The 19,232-nt window shown below is 39.8% G+C and overlaps 1 protein-coding gene across 14 annotated transcripts in view; it reads right to left on the bottom strand.

Moving 5' to 3' along the window:
- Positions 1–19,232, bottom strand: part of DLG2 (discs large MAGUK scaffold protein 2) — a 981,924-nt gene that overhangs the window by 858,990 nt on the left and 103,702 nt on the right. For all 14 annotated transcript variants that reach the window (XM_038135749.1, XM_038135838.1, XM_038135932.1 and 11 more), the window contains exon 4: positions 672–814. In XM_038135749.1, coding sequence (XP_037991677.1) covers positions 672–814 — 143 coding nt within the window. The remainder of the gene's footprint in view (positions 1–671; positions 815–19,232) is intronic.

Here is a 19,232-nt window from a genome sequence, read left to right as displayed (position 1 = left end):
GGTTTGTTTTCATCTTTGAAGTACAAGTGTGGGTGGAGGCAAGTAGTTTAGATTTCTAATATATTTAATAATAATCTGGAAGCTGGCAAAAGCAGATTAGAATTGGGGGTGACAAAGAAAGGTTTTGAATGCTTCCACTGGCTACAGGAGAAAAGCAAAGGTGTGTACTCTTCTACGTATCTGCTCCTCATGCAGAGATTATTTTGGTGTATCTGTCTGGTGAACATGGATTGTCAAAAAGTTCAGCCCAATGTCAGTTGCAGAAATGTGAAAAGTCATATTAAATTTTTTGCACAGGATGTAATCACTGGAATATAATCACTGGATTATTAATGTAATCACTGGAATACTAATTGCCTCAGCAGTCATCAGCAAGTAGAAAAGATATATTCTCTTTTGGGGGTAACCACAGACACCAAGTATCAGATAAAGTACATCAAGCATGAGAAAACAAAAGTTTTCTACTTTCTCTTTGACAGATTGCAATTGAAAGGATAAAGAAGTTGGCAACATAATCAAGGTCAGAGGTACAACACTATTTCTATATTTATCCTCCACACCCTAATCTAATGCCTTAATTAGCCCACCCTTTCAGTCCTATACACCATTGCATGGCTTGTCTCAGGTTTGACACATCTCACTCATTACATATGTTTTAATTCTTAAATTACCTCCTGTTTTTTCTGCAGATATTCATGGTCTGTAGCAGATGTTGTCTTCTCCCATTTCTCTGCAACTTCATTTGCTTCCTCTATTTTTTGCTCATAGCTTTTCTGGGAATTTAGCAGTGTCACTTCATAAAACTCTTGAATATCTGTTTGTAAAGAGGAACAAGTAAAAGACATTATTTGCCATATTGGCTTTTACTCCCTGGTGTTTTCCTTTGATAAATACTTACACATTATCATCCTAATGATAAACACATACTACATTTTTAGTAGAAAGCACCATTATACAAAAGTTTAGAAAAAAATTTAGACATATTTTCTAAAATTTCTATGAGATTCTTAGTCATATTCTCATTTTAAAGAGGTCTTTAGGAAAAAAAAACAATAAAATGTAAAGGAATGACATTGTAAGAAGAGATTCAAAGAAAATGCTATAGGCAGAACAGACCCTTTTACAGGGAGAAGCTACAGATTGCTTTAAGTAGTAACCTAGAAATTTGCAAATGTAAAATACCTTAACAGAAACTTGTTGACACCCATCCAAGGCACCTGAATCACTCTCAGCCCTATCTGCAAGTGCATTTGGCATTTTTTTCAAGTGGGGTGCACAGTTTGAAGGAAGACTTTGTGGATTCACCACTTCAGTCTGTTGCCATTCACAAGTGGCTGGGTAATGTTTGGTTTCAACCAAGAACAAGCAGCAAGCTAGGTCTTAAAATATACTGTTCAGATGTTTCTATCACATTTATTTCTATGGGGTATGATCAGATATACAAGATCCAGCAGTGAAAACTATTTCCCTGAAACCTGTGCACATAATGACTTAAGGAGAGGGGGGGAAAAAAGTGTTCTCTTCCTTGGGCAAGCAGTTTGCAGTCAGATAGTCACACACAAAGGTGTCTAATTGTCTAGTGGAAATAATTGACTTATCAAAGAACAAATAAACTTCACATTATTCGGTTTATTAACAGTGGTCTTTCTCCTAGATAAGAAGGAAAGATTGGATCTACCTGGATACTGCTTGGGACCTCAAAGGAAAAGCTTTTTATAGGGTTCATGCTTGTTCTCACATTCAGTCTCTGGCCAGATATCAGAAGTCTCTCTTCCCTCTCTTTAGGAACAGGTAATGTTGAACTTTCCTTGTAATTCCTTTTACAACCTTCCAGCTTATTATGTATTCTATTTGTCATGTACAATGGGAAAAAAAGAATCACAGAATCATTAAGGTTTGAAAATACCTCAAAGATAAAAAAGTCCAACCTTCAACTAAATGCCACCATGCCCACTAAACCATATCCTGTAGTGCTACATCTACTAATTTTTTGAACCCCTCCAGGGATGGCTACTGCACCACTTTCCTGGGCAGCCTGTTCCAATGCTTGAACCCTTCCAGAGAAGAAATTTTTCCTCATATCCAACCTGAAACTGCCCTGGTGCAACTTGAGGCCATTTCTCTGTGTCCTGTCGCTGGTTACTTGGGAAAAGAGGCTGATCCCCACCTTGCCATACAAACTTTTATTTCACACATATATTTGCAAGAATGTATCTTTCATATTACTATGAACATTTAATTCCACATTAAAATTAAAATCTGTTTTTAAAACAAAAAGCTCCAGGACAGTTACAATGAGAAAGAAAGTTTCTCCATTCTCAATACAGGGAACTTTTTACAGTTGGTTTGAATGCTCCCAGTACAATTGAAACAGTTGTAATATATGGTTCAATGCCAGGTCAATTTGTATTGCAACAGCAAGTAAAATATATCAGGCTAATATGTAATTATCTCTAGATAAATACTTTGCAGAAGTAAGCTAGAAATTGCCCTCTGGCAGTGGCATTCAGCTGGCATCACTGACGTTATCAGGGTATTAATTGGGTTGACAGTATTCAGTCAAGGAACAGTAGAACGGTGCTTTCGCCCTAACTTTAAAGCCTATCTCGCCCTAGTGTTTTCATTAAAAATGATGTGTGAGCCACATTTGCATGTGTATGCACATGTGCAAAATAACTATTAAAACCTGAGTCTCTTTGTAAAGGTCCTTATCAATTCTGAGGAGGCCACGGGTTGCTTTTGCTGGAATAATGATCACTGGTGCGCAGAGAAAAGCAGTTCAGTACTTATGCGGTCACAGAAGAAAGCACAGAGGATTCACTTAGTTGGCTGCTTTGTAATTCCATAAGCTGAAATTGCCATTTCTGTGGAACAAGGGCAGCCAGAAACTTGCAGTCAGACAAGGTTTGAAAAAAATAGGCTTTGTAATTTGCTCTGAGTAAAACCTGCTCTATCAAGTAATCTCCGCAACACGAGAGGCGCAATCATACGAGGAGGGGAAAAGTGTTGAATACTACTGAGGATAGAATGGGAGTGAGCAGCTGTAGAATCAAGATTGGAACCACAGTCACAAAGAGAAGTCATGGGGGCATGGTAATCATTATGTAAAAGGAGCAAAATACAGTCTGTCTCCTAGTGCGAGTTCACAGAAAAATAATTCAACAAAAAGTCTAAAATCTTATCATGGAAAACACAAATCATATGATGCCTTTGGTTGAAATGGAGATCATTAAAGACCATCTAGTTCTACTTCACCTGCCATGGACAGTGAAACCTTCCACTAGACCAGGTTGCATCAAGCCTCATTCAACCTGCCCTTGAACACTTCAGGGGATGGGGCATTTCTTACACAAATTAAACCTGTACCTAGTATCTCCTGGTACCATATTCTATCCCATGAAAACAAGTCCAAATTTCATGTAGAAATGGCAATTATACTATTGATGAACTTTGTGAGCACAAAACACATCTTCCTTTTGAATCTCTCTACTGCTCCAAACGTTTTGTTAAGCGATTAATTCATGTTTGTTTAAAGTGGCAGTGAATCTCACTGGATTTTCTGTCTAATGGAATTTGTTCATTTACCTCTTAAGAGATTACTTACTTTATTTAATAAGTAAATTCTGTTTAACAGTAAATTCTGCTTGCTCTCCCTTTAGCCTAGCCAGAATACTTCATCAGTTTTGCTATATAAAGATAAATTGCAGACAATAAATTTTATATGTATATGTATATTTGTATATATATATGTATATATTCTAGTACAAAGTAATTCAAAAGATACTGTGACTAATTTTATTCTTGATAACCATCACTGCGGAAGAAAGAAAACAAATTTTCTGTACATCAGCATGTTAGAATATGTATCAGTAGCATTTTGCAATTGCCCATGGACAAGCATTTCATAGCTGGCTGCATTTGCTCTCTGCAGGAAAGCTCTAAGAGTCCCCACTTCTCCTTCCTTACAGTGCAGGAGTGAGCAGGGTCTAACCTTTATAGATATGTCAGAAAGCACTGTCTGTTACTAAAGCTGGAGACACTTCTCAGTTTGAGGCCTTGGGCTTTTTTACTATTGTTTAAAAAAATATTAATGTCCAGATTTGTGCTCACTCTAACCTCACTTTTTTTAAAAGAAAATTTAAACAAAAATAGTTTAGAAAAAGAATAAGTACTGGAGAAGACACAATGTCTTACATAAAAGAATGACCTTTCAGACAGCAGCTACAAAAAAAAGTAAAAAATGTATGATCAGACAGAGCTGAACAGGCTGCCTAAACTCTGCCATTTTCTGACTTTTTAGTGGTTGGTACTGCAGCCTGGAACCATTATTCCAGTGCAATTTCTCTTCCAATTTATATGCATGACAACATCCATTTGTGATGTCCACTATAAAGCTCTGATAGCAAAGGGGTTAAATAATAAAAAAAGGCCTAAACTACTGTCTGTCTTTTGTGACCACGGGCTTTTGCCAGCATTCTAATCAGGGAAAAAAATGAGATAAAGCAATACAATTCCTCATTCATCTGTAAGCAGTTGAGCACCAGAAAGACAGAATTAAATTGAGGGAAATTTAGACAAAGACAGATGATTAAAGGTCTGAGAGGACTAACTTCTGAGCAAAGATTAAAGGAAGAGAATAATAGCAACATGCACTTTCATATTTCCTTTCATTTCAAAGCAAAACAAACATTAAGAACCATATAGTGTTGGCTGAGAAAATTGCCCATGGCCTCAAAGAGAAGCAAACCAGCAGGGTCAAAATGCAGAGGGCTCACACATGAGCACACCAGATGCTTTCAGCCCTTTGTAATCAATAACCCACTTACAGTTGCTTCAGAATCACCAGTGGATTTGAGACAACACGATTCCATTTTTAAAAGCCCTCTTTGCCGGGAAGGGCAGATACAGCTGCACAAGAAAATTGAGAATGATTCCTCAGTGTGCTAGGAACAAGGCAAGAATCTCTCACTCTTAGAAGCTTTCTCCTTTATTCAAGATACTCACTAGTGTGATTTAAGGTCAGAAAGGGAAGGTGATCAGCATTTGTTCCCACTTATGCCCTTGGTGTCTTCAGTTGTGTGAATCAGCATATTCAGCTGGTAGCCCCAAGGCTGGATGAAGTACATGAGATAGCTTTGGCATCTGTATGATTTCCACACACACAGAGAAGCACTGGCAGGTCCCAAATGCATCCCAGTACTTTCATGGATATTCAGAAATGTAGCCATCAAGACACACACATCCCAGTGCACCAAGCAACTGGGATTACCCCAATCTTTCTCTTCAATACCAGCTGACCTGGAGCCGCACTTCCCATGTACCAAACTGATGCAAAGGGTTAGGGAGTGAGAACATCAAAAGATTGGTTTTCCAAGGTAATAAAGTGCTGTAAGGACTTACAGAATGCAATAGCCTGTCTCAAAACATTGTCAAGGTCAGAGAAGGAGCTTGCTATGAAATAAACCACCACAACAAAACATGAGATAAGCACAGATGGCACAGTAGGAAGGAGCTCATTCCAGGACTAACAGAGTTGAAGGTTTGGTTAGCATCTGGACAAAGAAATCCCACCATGGCAGGAGAAAGGAAAAACTGCTCACATATATGCCATCCCAGGTTATGGCAATGGCACCTACATCCTGTGGATACCCAGAACTTGGACAGTATAAAGGTGATGCCACAGAAGAATGACTTGGGGACCCCCCAGGACCAGGCTGAAGAAGGACTAGTGGAATGCCACAGGATCCACTGGGTGGTGATATCTTTCTTCTTAATTTCTCTCTTACTTTCTTCCTCTTCCCCCTCTTTCTCTCCTATTTCTCTCTTTCTCTACCTCATATTTAATGTTAAATTAAATCTGTACTATTGACTTCAGCATATGGTCTCATTTGCACCTTAATTTGGGAAGAAGCATCTCCTTTATAAACACAACAAGATCATAACAAGTGCAAAATGGCTCAGCTTGAGCTTGTGCAGGTTTACAATGCAGCTATGCAGTGAGGGTGGAATCACAGAATTATATAGGTTGGGAGGGAATCTTAAAGATCATCCAGTCCCAACACACCGCCATGGGCAGGGAAACCTTTCCCTAAACCAAGTTCCATAAAGTCCCATCCAACCTGTCTTTGGATAGATTTGCAAGATACCAAACTCAGGATTCAGAACACAGGGAAGGAAACTAGAGTAGAAGTGGAGATAAAAATCTCTTGCACCTCTTTTGCATTTAAAAAAGGAAGGGGAAGAAGAGGAAAGCCTGTATTCCAGTAACAAACAAGACAATGCCAGGCTTTCTGATACCATCTATATTTTATACAACAAAAACAATTAAGCTTAAAAGGATAATCTTGTACATCGCTTAGCCTGAAGTTGTACTGCATGTGTCAGCAAATGCTGCTTCCCCAGTGACTTCACAGTACATGTGGCCACTTGTAAAAGAGCAGTGCAAACTATTCCGTGCATCAAACCTTATCCAAAATCCACTGAATTTGCAGACACCTACCCCTGCAGCATGTTTTGACCTCCACTGTGCTGACAGCTATTCCAAAAGCTGTTACCTTCATCTGTGCTTAGCAATGAAGTAGATTTCCTTACATACATCTTGCTACCACCCCCCTCCACTTTATGTCTTGAGAGGATTTAGCAATGGCATCAAAATTCTTGTATCTGCATAAGTTGTCTGTTGTTTCTGCAGACAGCTGCACAATTTTGCAATTAACTGTAATAGCATTAACAACGTAGAATCCCATTACCCAAGGAATGAGCTCTCTGTGTATCATATTTCTATAGAATCAAACTGGGAACTGGAACAAATATTCTGTAGAATAAAAAGAAAGGGTTTGCTTGGGTTTTTTTTTCTCCTCTTTTTAGAGGTCCATAGCCATAGAATTCATTTTTCCTATACTGTGCCAGTGCCCTGACTTGCTCTGCGGTGTAAGTCCCATCTGTTTTTCCAGGGCATTCAGGGACAAGGTGGAATGGGGCTCTAAGGCAACACGCAAACACAAGCTGTTCCCTTTCTGGGAAATTTGGGACAGTCTTTTTGTCTGTGTGTAGGATGGTATCTGATAGGTACCTTTCAATGTTGTGTAACCCAGCACAAAAGGCTACTGTCTGGCAGAACACTGCAGATCAAAATAAAGTCAGTTGTTACAGGCTCCTGCTGTAATTTTTTTTTTTTTTTTTTTTTTTTTTTTAACTAAGGGAACATTACAGTGCACGTCTAAATGGCATCATTTATATCCTGGGGAGTAGATTATGCTGGGTCAGCTTCAGCCATCTGGTCTGAATTATTAGGTAGGAGTAAGGCGAATTGTGCAGGATGTTGTTCAAGACGGAAAACTCATTCAGGCAGCACAAGTAGCAGGGAACTGATCATAGATTGTACCAGCCTGCCAGTAAAGAGCTTTAGCGGCCCTGCTGATGGAAGCAGTCCAAAGAGAGGTTAAATAATATGCTTCACCCAATGCAATTATGTTGTGTGGGGTTTTTTTCAAGCAAAATGTTTCCATATTGAGTAAAATTGCCATTTTAAGAGAGGGAAGATAAAAAGCAAGAGAAATTAAAACCTACCATGAAATGGGGTGAGTTTTCAACTAAGGCAGACCTGTGGCACTGACCCACGTGAGAAATGGCAGAGTTCCAGTTATCAAGCTGGCTCATAGCTTCAGAGCCCTGGGGAGCTCCATCCTGCCCTCATTAGCATCCCTAAGTGCAGCAGCAGTCAAAAACACCTTGCCCATTTCAGCTGCATCTCACCCCCTGGCTCCAGTGTATTTGCCTTGGGTCTGCACTAATTAAGGTGGAGTCAGATTCAACAACAAAGGAAAAGCTCAAGGCTTTTTTTTTTTTCAGTTGGCAGAAGTAATACAAAGATATTTCAAGTCAAAATGAAATTTAGCAGCCCTGCTTGCAAGGTTTTCAGACACAAGCCTTTGGTGCACGAGAAACATAGATGCCAACTCAACAGCAAGAGTTGCTGCAGGAGAAAAGAAGTCCTCTATTCCATGCAGGCAGTGAAACACTGCAGTGCAAGCCAGGGAAGCAGTCTTCTGCCAATTCCCTACAGTTGATGAATGCTCCTAAATCTATTAAAAGCAGCATACTCTGGTAGAACATGTACCAAAGTAGGCAGCAAGAAATACGGTTCTGTTATTAACCTGTCTTGATTCCTGAGCTTCAGCAATTCCCTTTTATCTGGCCTAGATCATTCTGAGGTCTCTTCCAAACTGAATTATCCAATGATCCTGTGATCCTTTGTGCATCTGAGTTGTAAACTCTCAGAGGCAGGAACCACTACTAAGCAGGTACATATATAAGCAAAATTATATCTTTTTATAAAAAAAAAAAAAATTCTGAAACACTCTACAGGCCGTAGTAAATAACTAAATAGTTAGTAATTGACGTCCAATAATTATTTGAATATATGAAAAAGGAACATTGAGTACTTCCAGCTTTGCAGAACATTAGCAGCATTATTGTTTATTACGAATATATTCAAAATAAAACCAGAGCTCTCCAAAAAAGTCTCAGCTAGAAATACGCACCTCAAAGGCAGCTGTCCAATATCCAGGGAGAAAAAAATATTCAACACAGATAGCTATGCACAGAGAAGATAAAATAATTGCTGCAACCCTTGCTATTTGAGCGATGTTCATGTTAAGTGAAAACTAGAAAGCAATCAATCAGAGAGTAAACTCAGTATTTAAGCCTTTTCAGTGATGATATTGAGTGTATTACTACAGTTCTGCCTACACATTCTACCCATTTATTCATAAATAAGAACTTCACTCTGGACTGAGAGTCAAGGAAATGTATCACACCACGATAAGCAGGACTGACAAACGAGTAACAATGGATGAGGAGAGAGGGGCTTATAAGTGAGGATTAACAGCTTGATAGGGGGTCTGTTGTGATGGCACAAGGAAGAATGGTTTTAATCTCAAGGAGGACCAATTTAGACTAGAATTAAGAAAGAAGTTTTTTACAATGTGGGTGATGAGAGACTGGCACAGGTTGCCCAGAGAGGTGGTTGGTGCCCCATCCTAGAAGCATTCAAGGTAAGGTTGGATGGGGCTCTGAGCAAGCTTATCTGGTGGAAGATGTCCTAGATCATTGTAGGGGGGGTTGGTCTAGATAGCCTCTTAAGGTCCCTTCCAACCCAAACAATTCTATGATTCAATGAATTTAAGCATTCACCACTGACAATATGTTATGGTTTCTAAGTGTGGTTGATAACAGTGTTTTCAATGGAACAAAACAAAAACCCATTAGACAGGTTTGATAACGCACAGAAAACAGCTAAAAGTGGCCACTGTAGATTTAGCAAATATTGCAGTCACACCTTCTCACTCTGTTTCTGAAGCTTAAGCTGCAGGACAGCAGAGAAGCAAGCCCCAAATCCTACAGCAAGGTTTCCTTTTAACCAGGTGATGCAGGGCTTGTGGATCTACACACAATCTGCGAAGAGTCGCAACAGGATCACAGGCACACACACTGGCTGCTTTGGGCAGATACTTGAACCTGTCCCAGGATATTTTCTGATGGAAAACTCTATCAACAGAAAGTGCAGATAATTTTAGCAACTGTTCAAAGGTGACAGCTAAGGAAATACTAAGAGGTCAAGGTTTCCTGTGCTTCAGAACAGAGCTTGCAGAAAATGACAGTTTTCTTTGAAAAATGGTAGTTTGTATGAAGTTCTTTTCCCACAAGCTTAAAGAGAAACTTTCAATTTTTTTAGCACTCTGTATTGCTCGGCATGTAGTCTAGAATCATGGAAACATTGAAATATTAAAGCTGGAAAACACCTTTAAGGTCATCAAGTCCAACTGCTAACCCAACACTGCTAAGTCCACCACTAAACCATGTCCCTAAGTGCTACATCTACACATCTTGTAAATACCTCCAGGGATGGTGATTCAACCTCTTCCCTGGGTAGCCTGTTCCATTGCTTGACAATAATAATATACCTTCAGAATGAGACTTTATTCATTGTTTGGGGAGTTGTATTCAAAGCCACTACTAGAGAGATTTTCCTTATTTTCTGTGCAGCAGTTAACAGTTATTACTGTGCATTTCTGATCCTGTCAGAGGATCCCACAGCCCCACGATTTGTCACAGCAGTCATGAACAGACTTTCCTCTGAATAGTTCCAACATGTGCTTAAACAACTGGGCTAAATACTGGAAAACTGTTCAGTTATATAATTTACTTGTGTGATTTTTGTTTGTTGCTAAAATGTTCAAGATAGTCTTCTTTAAATAGGGATAATTAGGGAAAATTGACAAAATCTGACTGTAAAATGCCCAATCAAAAAGGCAAGTGTATTTCCATCTCTGAGGCAAGAGTCAGAGAGAAAAAACATCAGATTCCCTCACCTTTCTTTTTGAATCTTGGAAAGGACCCAGCTGCAAGCTAATTTCTCAGTACAGAGGGAGATGCTGTATACCAGACCAGAACCAGAAGAAAGGTATATCATTCTATGATACTAGATCAGATTAGTTTTGTATAGGCTTTTCCACTGTTGTAGCACATAAATAGGTTGAGAGTAGACAGCATAAATGAAAGACTTGTGCTTGGAGCACAAGTCATGGGACCTGCAGGCTTTGGGATAGCTGCAGGCATTCAGCAACCCAGGCAGGGTCCATTTCCCTCAGATATCTCCCAGAGGCAGACAATTTGCTAAAAAACAAAGTGAAATTTCAATCAGACACATTTTCCCAAGGCAATGCAAGAGCATTTTCAGGAAAACTCCATGGCAATCTATAAAGAATTAATAGTAATTGCTTCCTGTCCTTTTTCTTCTTTTTTTTCACCTTTTAAAGAAGCATCTTCATACACAACCCCTTTTGAACATCACTTTAAATAGTCAGCTAAAACAAAACACTAAAACTCAACCATTTCTTCACCATTCTTTGACCTGCCAGAGCAACTCTTTACCTTCTTTAATTTTTCTTCTTCAAGGTCCCACATGGGAACATCACCCTCTCTGCATCTCTCTTACCCTTTCTCTGCAAACACCCCACAGTCTCCTTTTAGTGGAAGGATACACATCTGCTCAGCCCAAGGCTCTGCCTTTTAGCAAGGCATCACCTTCTGTGCTCAATAACCAGCTTCACTCTAACACCAAAACACAAAATCCCAGGTAACCTGAGGGTCAACTAAGTGACAACTCATTCCTAATTTTTGATGAGGTGCTTTGTAAAGTCAAACATGTGGCTATGGGGCTGCAACCTCCATCTCCACCTGCCCCCCAGCCTGCACTCCTGGTGCAGCTGGTTTCCTACCCAGAAGCCAAAGTTCAAAATAATTTAAAAGCAACCTACCCCTTTCATACATGCCTAAGCTGTGGGTGAAAAAAAAAGCAAGAACATATATAAAAAACTGGGTTAACTATAGTCCAAGTCTCACCACTTCAGTCGTCTCTTTATTCCCTTTCATTTTACTAGTAGAAAGTGTGATGTAAGTGGCAAAAACAGGGAAACAAGAACTTCAGATTGCAGATTCTATTTGCAGTTTTTCCACTGACTTGATATGTGACCTCAGGCAAATATATCTCTCTGCACTTCAGCTTAACCTTCTGTAAAATTGAGATACAAATGCTTTGACTTACCCATAGGCTCACAGCATGGTGTTACACAGCTTAATTAATTAATGTTTGTTAAACACTTATAATGAATGTTTCTGTACAAGTTTAAATTATTACAGGTTGTACCTTCATAAACTCTGGCTTACGACCCTTGAACATATTTGCCACAATGTCTGGTGTAACCCTTAATATTGCTACTCTCTTATAATAAATTATACTGTAAATGAGCTCTTTCAGTGGAATGACTGTGACTTTAGTTGTCTACACTTAACATTTACAGTCACTGCATTAATTGGTCTAACCTCGTGTTGCAGGTTTCCATGAACATCAAAAGACTTCCTTGGTCATGCTTCAATTTCCTTCACCTTATGTTCCCATGGTTTTAGTAACAGATAGGAGGCTTCATGTAAATTCACAGACATTTGCTGGTCTCCATTGGAAGAAAAAAAAAGTCTCGTAACTGTTACACAAGTCCTTGAAGGTCATAAATCTCTCTATCATTCTCATTATGTCCGTTCTCATGTAATTTTAATGGTTATGGACTCAGTACAAGATCTTTTTCACTTCAGTAATTTAGATTGTCATTCATGATAGACCTATGTATTTATTCATAAATCACAGAATCATGGAATGGTTTGGGTTGGAAGGCATCTTTAAAGATCATGCATCCAACTGTTCTGCTGTGAACAAAATATATTCTCACATCTTTTTTCAGTGATTATTCTACAGCAATGATACTGTGATGTGTCCCAAAGAGAGGCTCTCAGCCCCCTTAAGGAGGAAATGTTTTGCAAAAAACTATGTTCCCAAGTTCACCATTCTTGATACCAAGTTTTCATCTTTACCACAAGAAAATTAGTTATGAGCATAACACTGTGCTTATTAACAATTTTTTTTTCAAGATAAATAATTTATAAAGTTTTACTGCAGCATCTTTAAAAATGCCTGACAACAAACCCCAAGGGAGCAGAAAGGGACATGCTAATCAAAGGGCATGGCATGCATACATGCTAATGAAGAAAGTGACCCACAGCCAAGGAATTGGGATATCATATGCTCCAGTGTTCTATCACACAAGACAAAGGGAAAATTAGTACAGCTCCATATAACCGTGATCTGCTGACAGAGTAAGACCCCACCTTAATTCAAGGCAGAGCAGGAGCTCAGACCAACCCCCTTAGACACAAAAATGCTAAATCAAGCTGGCTTTGGGTGGGAGGACAGACAAGGTCAAGACTGTCAACCTCCTGATACTAAAGCAGATGGAAAGTTAAACACATGACACAAACTTTAGGGACTCTTATTCAGCCTAGCTGTGAATTTAGATGTGTTCTGGAGGTAAGTTTGTCACATCTACTGCAAAGGTCAGGCTGGATATCACAGCTGCTGCCATCTGGAGCAGTAGAGATTGCAGTGCTGTGTGCTAAAGCCAGAGGTTGTCAGGCATGGCACAGGGCTTCCAGAAAGCTGAGCCTTGCTGGAGATAAGAACGTTGGTTGGGCAGGCACCTAAGGTGACAGGACACTCTTGACTTACAGGGAGGGTACAGGGTGAACCAGCTGCCTCTGGGAACACCTCAGTTACAGCCTCAGACCAGTCACCCTGCCACCTGCGTTGACTCAACATCTGTTCCTCGCAATGGGAGCCGAGACTGAGCATGTGTTGACTCCTAAAGAAGTGTCCTAACCTGGAACTACATCCAAATCTGAGCATGCTTCATGTAAGAAGGCAATACTGAAAACCAGAGTGGCTTCAAGAGATTTTGATGCAATTTCTTTCCCTGCAGTCAAAACTTGTTCTTGGGCAAAAGTCTAGTGATCAGATTTGCATTATTTTTCATAGTTCTATTGATTTGTTTTCTCTGTTAGTAGATAATGATCTAGGACCAACTTCAGCGTGGTAGGTCTTCTCTTTCCAAAGTTCTGCAGTAATATAGGATTATCTTTTAAAGACCATGCATTTCTAATCAGCCTTCTGAAAACATCAATTTCTCAGTAAATATGGTTGAACAAAATTAACTTTGAAAGTTTTATTTCAAAACAATTTTTGCAGTCAACTTCTGAACAGATGAAGTCAAGTTACAGCTGAAGTTACAGTTTTCTGTGAGAACTACACAGAAAGTCAGGGCAGGCACACCTACAGAAGACTGCTGCTAATTCTTTTTACTGTTAAAACCATCTTAAATTGTGGAGTGGAACAGCAAAAACACTCTTAAACCTTGAAGACAATGAACTTTCCTTGAGTATTATTTGCAGCACAATGCAAATATTGATACAAAATGCTTTTTGTACCTAAAAAACCCAAAGTAGATGGGTATCAGGGAAACAGAGCATTGGCAATGATCCTGCCACTCACTTACTCTATTGTCCTTGGTATTTCACCTGATGCATTATAGACACTTATTCTATGCACATTAAGGTTGTGAAAATCAATTTGTTAGTATTTCTATCATGCTTTGAAGAAATCAAACATGATAGGCCGAGCTGCCGTATTATATTCCTTTTGCTATGCTTGCTGTAAGAAAACCAGGCATTGTTCTAACAAGATAATAATATTCTATCAGTTTTTGGAATGATAAATCATGTCAGAAAGCACAATTTAATTCATTATTTTAAATTATGTCAGTAATTGAACTTCATTTTTAAAATTAAGTGAAAAGATTTCAAATTATATCTCAAATGTAAGAAGAAAATAAATACTAGTTATCAAAAATAAATTATTCAAAATTTTTACAAAGGCAGAAAAAAATAAAGAGGATGTTCAAACCTTTGTCCAGATATCAAAGTCACTAAGTGAAGGTTACAAATTTTAAAAGTAACATCAGATTTTGTTGACACTGGCAAAGATAGATGTTCTCTATCTACAGCACCTCACTTTTCCCAGAAGTGTGGTGGTTTGGGAAAGGAATGTAAAACACCCACAAAAGCCCATGGAGAAACATACAGATATTCCCTCCCAGGCAGTATAAAAACCCCAAAAACCCAGGGTAGACAGATCCTTTTTGTGCTGAGATATCTCAGAAAGGGGATGCTACAAAGGTATACTGGGCAGATAAATGCATGGAAGATTATAAGGGCAAGTTCTAGGGGCCTAGTTTGAGTTCATTTCACCTGTTTATGATGGGATGGTTTGTCATTTTACCTTAAAGGTCTATCACAATTAATAAAAATGGGTTGTGTCACTTTAAACCACCCTTCAAAGGTGAGTTAGGCTACAAGAGTGCAGAGGTGGTGCTACCAGGAGGCCTGCAGGTTCTTGTCAACACCAGAAGTAAGGTAAAAGGCCAAGTCTTCACAAAAATGAGAAAGGAGGAGAGGAGATGGAGATTATTCCTATTACCACACACATACACAGAAAAACCTGCACTTGGTGTTGAGAAGAGCTGACTTCTCCCTTTGAGACTCTGTCAAATTGCAGGATAATGATCCAGGCAGCAAATAATCCATAGACATAGTTATAAACCCAGGGCAGAACAAGTTAGACAACTGGAAAAAACTCAGCGCTCTAACAAGGGATCCAGCAGTGGCTTTGGCCACAAACAAGAAAGCTGAAAGATGGCATTATGACTGTATATTAAATTTACTTGCAATTTCTCTTACTGTTCTGCATTGCAAACAGAGTAGCTGCACAGTGGTAGGAAACAACGTGCCAGGTGGTTATGGGCACAGAATTACCATCTTGTATGTATTAGCTACTTAAAAATGCAACGTTAATTAAGGCTCAGGCTCGGCGACTGACAAATAGCGGTCGGTGAGCATGAGAGTTCTTCCTGTAATGAGAATTCCTTGCAGAAAGCACGAGTGCGACAGCATTTTATTCACTATGGAAATCTAGGACTCCATTCAAAGAGTGCATGCAGAGCACACTGCTGTTAACTGGGAAGATGTAATTAAAGTACCCATGAGCCACCAGCATGTGGAGACACCTAATGGACATTATGGAAAGCAGTGCATTATGTTAGACTACTCTCGGTGGTTTATTTCCTAAAAAAAGCCACAGCTGAAAGTGGATGCTAGTGAGCAAAACACCGAGTGACATAATCCCAGTCACTAAGTCATAGGAACAAGCTTGACAGATCCATCAGGAAAGCCCTCATGGCTGCTCAGGAGCCATGACTGATGTGACAGAAAAGTAAAGTAGCTGCTCAGTACGTTTTCAAGCCTAAAGACCAAGCACAGAAAGTCCTGCAAAAACCCCAACACTCTCCCTGCTCTGAACCAGGGAATGCACAGAATAGTTGAAGGGGCTTCCAGCTCCATTTGTTTGCCCACCCGGCACAGATCTCATTCTGCTGCCCCATGGGAATTCATCAGAAGACCAAAGGGTCTATCCACCAGCTATAGCTGCCTGCTCAGGTCAGAACCCTGAGAAACTTTGACAGAGGTGCCAAACTGGAGAGATAGCTCTATTACAACCAAAAATGGGACTTTTGATGCTTATAAGGAATCACTTCAGCACCCTACAATGTTACCAGGTTGAAATAGTGAAGGGTGAAGCAGTCAAGGGAAGCAGGAGAACAGTGTGGCAGCCTGAAGCCATGACCAAGCTCAGGTTGCTGAATGATTAATGAAATTATGAATTTACCCTGCTAAGAGAAGGGAATAGCTTGCGGGGCTTAATGGTGAGAAATTTAAAATTGATAAAAGGCAGAGGGTGAGATGTGTCTTAAGCAAATCCTAACACAACCTGGGTCCCTCACCTCCAAAGAATACTTGTGACCTACACCACAGGAGACAGACATAACAAATAATCAAAACATCAAAAACTTTTGCATTTCATAGACAGCCTATTGTATTAGGGCTCATTTATGACTTATGTGCAATATTATTAATAAACTCATTTTTATAAGAATAAATCCTTGAGAAATTGCCAGCTATCTGAAGCAAACTAAACTATGGCTTTAGACACAAATTTTAATATTATGGGAGCTCCTTCTAACTACATTCAATATCCACACAAAGGACTTGTGATGCTTAAACTTATAAAAATAGATCAGTAAGTCTTGATTTGTGCTTTCAGCAGAATCCTGTTTCACTCTGAAGAAACCCATCGTGTTGGGGATCTGTATCAATAAGACAGCAGTGTCTGGGTAAAACCACAGAGAGAATCTTTCTATTGTGCCCTTTGGCTAAAGCACACAGAACTGCGTTTGTATGCACATGGGATGCAGCCAGCCCTGCCACTTGTGAAAGGGTTGTAAAGCTGTTCTATTTGAATTAAAAATAAAAGTAAATAGTCCTCTCACCATTATGTACACTTAACATGGAAGAACATATCTGTAGAGGAGCGGGAGAGGAAAAACTGAGCCTTCACAATGTGTTGAAGGGAATTGGGCAGGAAGGAGTCGTAACTGGCAATTATTTAACTAACATTAGATTCTGCTTTTCCAAACTAAACTGGAAGTGTCACTGCTACAGCAGCAGCCACATAAATCCAAGAATCTCTGGAACGCAGCTAAGACAGAATTAATTCAAGCAAAACCAAAAATAACTGTATTATTAACTGAGGGGATGAATGGTCACTTCTCTTCCATCTGAAGATCTGAATTTATTCTATGTCTACCTTGATTCTACAAAGAACATGGCCCTTTAATGACCTATCTAGAACAAGGAAAATGTGTTTATTTTCAAAAGGAGCATGCCATAACATTTAATTTCTTTCTTTAGCCATTACTTAAGACACTATTCAAAATATAAATCTCCAAAACTCCTGATGTAATCACATCTTTAATATTTTAGATCATGTTCATTATAAATAAGCTTCTTCTAGAATAATGTGATCTAAAAGACAAGCTGTCAAAATTTCTTGTTAAATATAAACTGACAGCATTGGAAACATGCTCAGCTGAACAACAGCAAAGTTTATGTACAAGATATTATTAACAGTTCATGATCTTTCACATACATTGTTCATTTATTAGAACCTATGGTCTGAAAGTTGCCATCAGTTCATATTTCAAAAGAGATTTTTCTTTAGCAGCTTTCTCTAAATGCTGTGTCAGTGACTGTCCATAACTCAGCTAGCACCGTGCCATGTAATGGAAGTATTCAACAAGATGATTCAACCACACATGATACTGTTTTGCTAAGACATAGGTGAAAAAAAGCTTGCACTCCCCACAAAATCACATGAGTCTCTTCAGGAACCAATAGAGGCAAAATTTTTCTGCTTTTTGCAAACACATCTATGCTGTCCTAAACTGTTTGAGGGTTTTTCCACTTTAAATTTGGCACATGTATTCATCTTTAATGAGCCAAAACTCAGACATTTGAAATAGTGTTTTACAGATGTTTCTAAAATATTTTACCAAATACAGACCACAAATATAGCTTCCAAGAGCCAAACACAGACTAAGCTGTCTGGAAAAGAGAAATCCATCACATGTAATATTTTCTCACAACAAATGGCACCAAAAAAATCTGATTGCCAGAATAGTGCTGGGAGTAGGAGAAAGACAAAACGTGAGTGGTGATCCTCAGGTGTCACACCAGGACCAGGCACTGTTTAACATCTTTGTTAGTGACATGGACAGTGGGATTGAGGGCACTCTCAGCACACTCGCCAATGACACCAAGCCGTGTTGTGTGGTCATTCACTGGAGGGAAGGGATGCCATCCAGAGGGACCCAGACAGGTTTGGGAGGTGGGCCTGTGTGAACCTCATGAAGTTCAACCGTACCAGAGGGTCTGCACCTGGGTCAGAGTGATCCCAAGAAAAATACAAAGAATGGGCAGAGAATGGATTGAGAGCAGACCTGAAGACAAGGACTTGGGAGTGCTGGTTGATGAGAAGCTCAATGGGACCCAGCAATGTGCACTCACAACCCAGAGACCCAATCACGTCCTGGGCTGCATCCAAAGCAGCATGGCCCACAGGATGAGGGACCGGATTCTGCCCCTCTATTGCACTCTGGTGAGACCCCACCTGGAGTGCTGTTGGAGCGAGTTCTGAGGGGGCCACAAAGATGATCAGAGGGCTGGAGCACCTCTGCTATGGAGACAGGCTGAGAAGGTTGAGGCTGTTAAGGCTGGAGAACAGAAAGCTCTGAGGAAAACCTATAGCACCTTCCACTACCTAAAGGGACTACAAGAAAGATGGAGAGAGATGTAGGGATAGGACAAGGGGAATAGCTTTAAACTGCCAGAGGGCAAGTTTAGATGAGGTGAGTTCTGCTGGTCAGAGCACAGTGCTAGTACCACCACAGTTGTGCATTCAACCCCATATGGATCATCCACTGAAGAATTGGACTCTATGATCCTTGTGGGTCCCTTCCAATTCAGAGTATTCTGTAATTCTTAGATAAAAGGAAGAAATTCTTTACTGAGAGTGTGGTATCTGAGACAATGAAACAGGTTGCCAAGAGAAGCTGTGGCTGCCCCACCCCTGGAAGGGCTCACGTCCAGGTTAGATGGGGCTCTGTGAAACACGGTCTAGTGGAAGCTATTCTGCCCATGCCAGCGAGGTTGGAACTGGATGATCTTTAAGGTCCCTTCCAACCCAAGCCATTCTTTATTTCTATGATTCAAAAAGTCCAGAATCTAATTTTTGGCTTCTCTACTTTCTTGCAGGTGGAATGCACAATTACCTGATTTCCCCTGGTTTCTCTTTGGCAGGATAATAGGAGTCATACACTGGATGAGCTGCCTGC

Source organism: Motacilla alba, chromosome 1, assembly GCF_015832195.1.
Source record: "Motacilla alba alba isolate MOTALB_02 chromosome 1, Motacilla_alba_V1.0_pri, whole genome shotgun sequence".
NCBI classification, from domain to species: domain Eukaryota; kingdom Metazoa; phylum Chordata; class Aves; order Passeriformes; family Motacillidae; genus Motacilla; species Motacilla alba.
The sequence above is the reverse complement of the archived record's forward strand: the minus strand, read 5'-3'. Positions and strand labels throughout refer to the sequence as shown.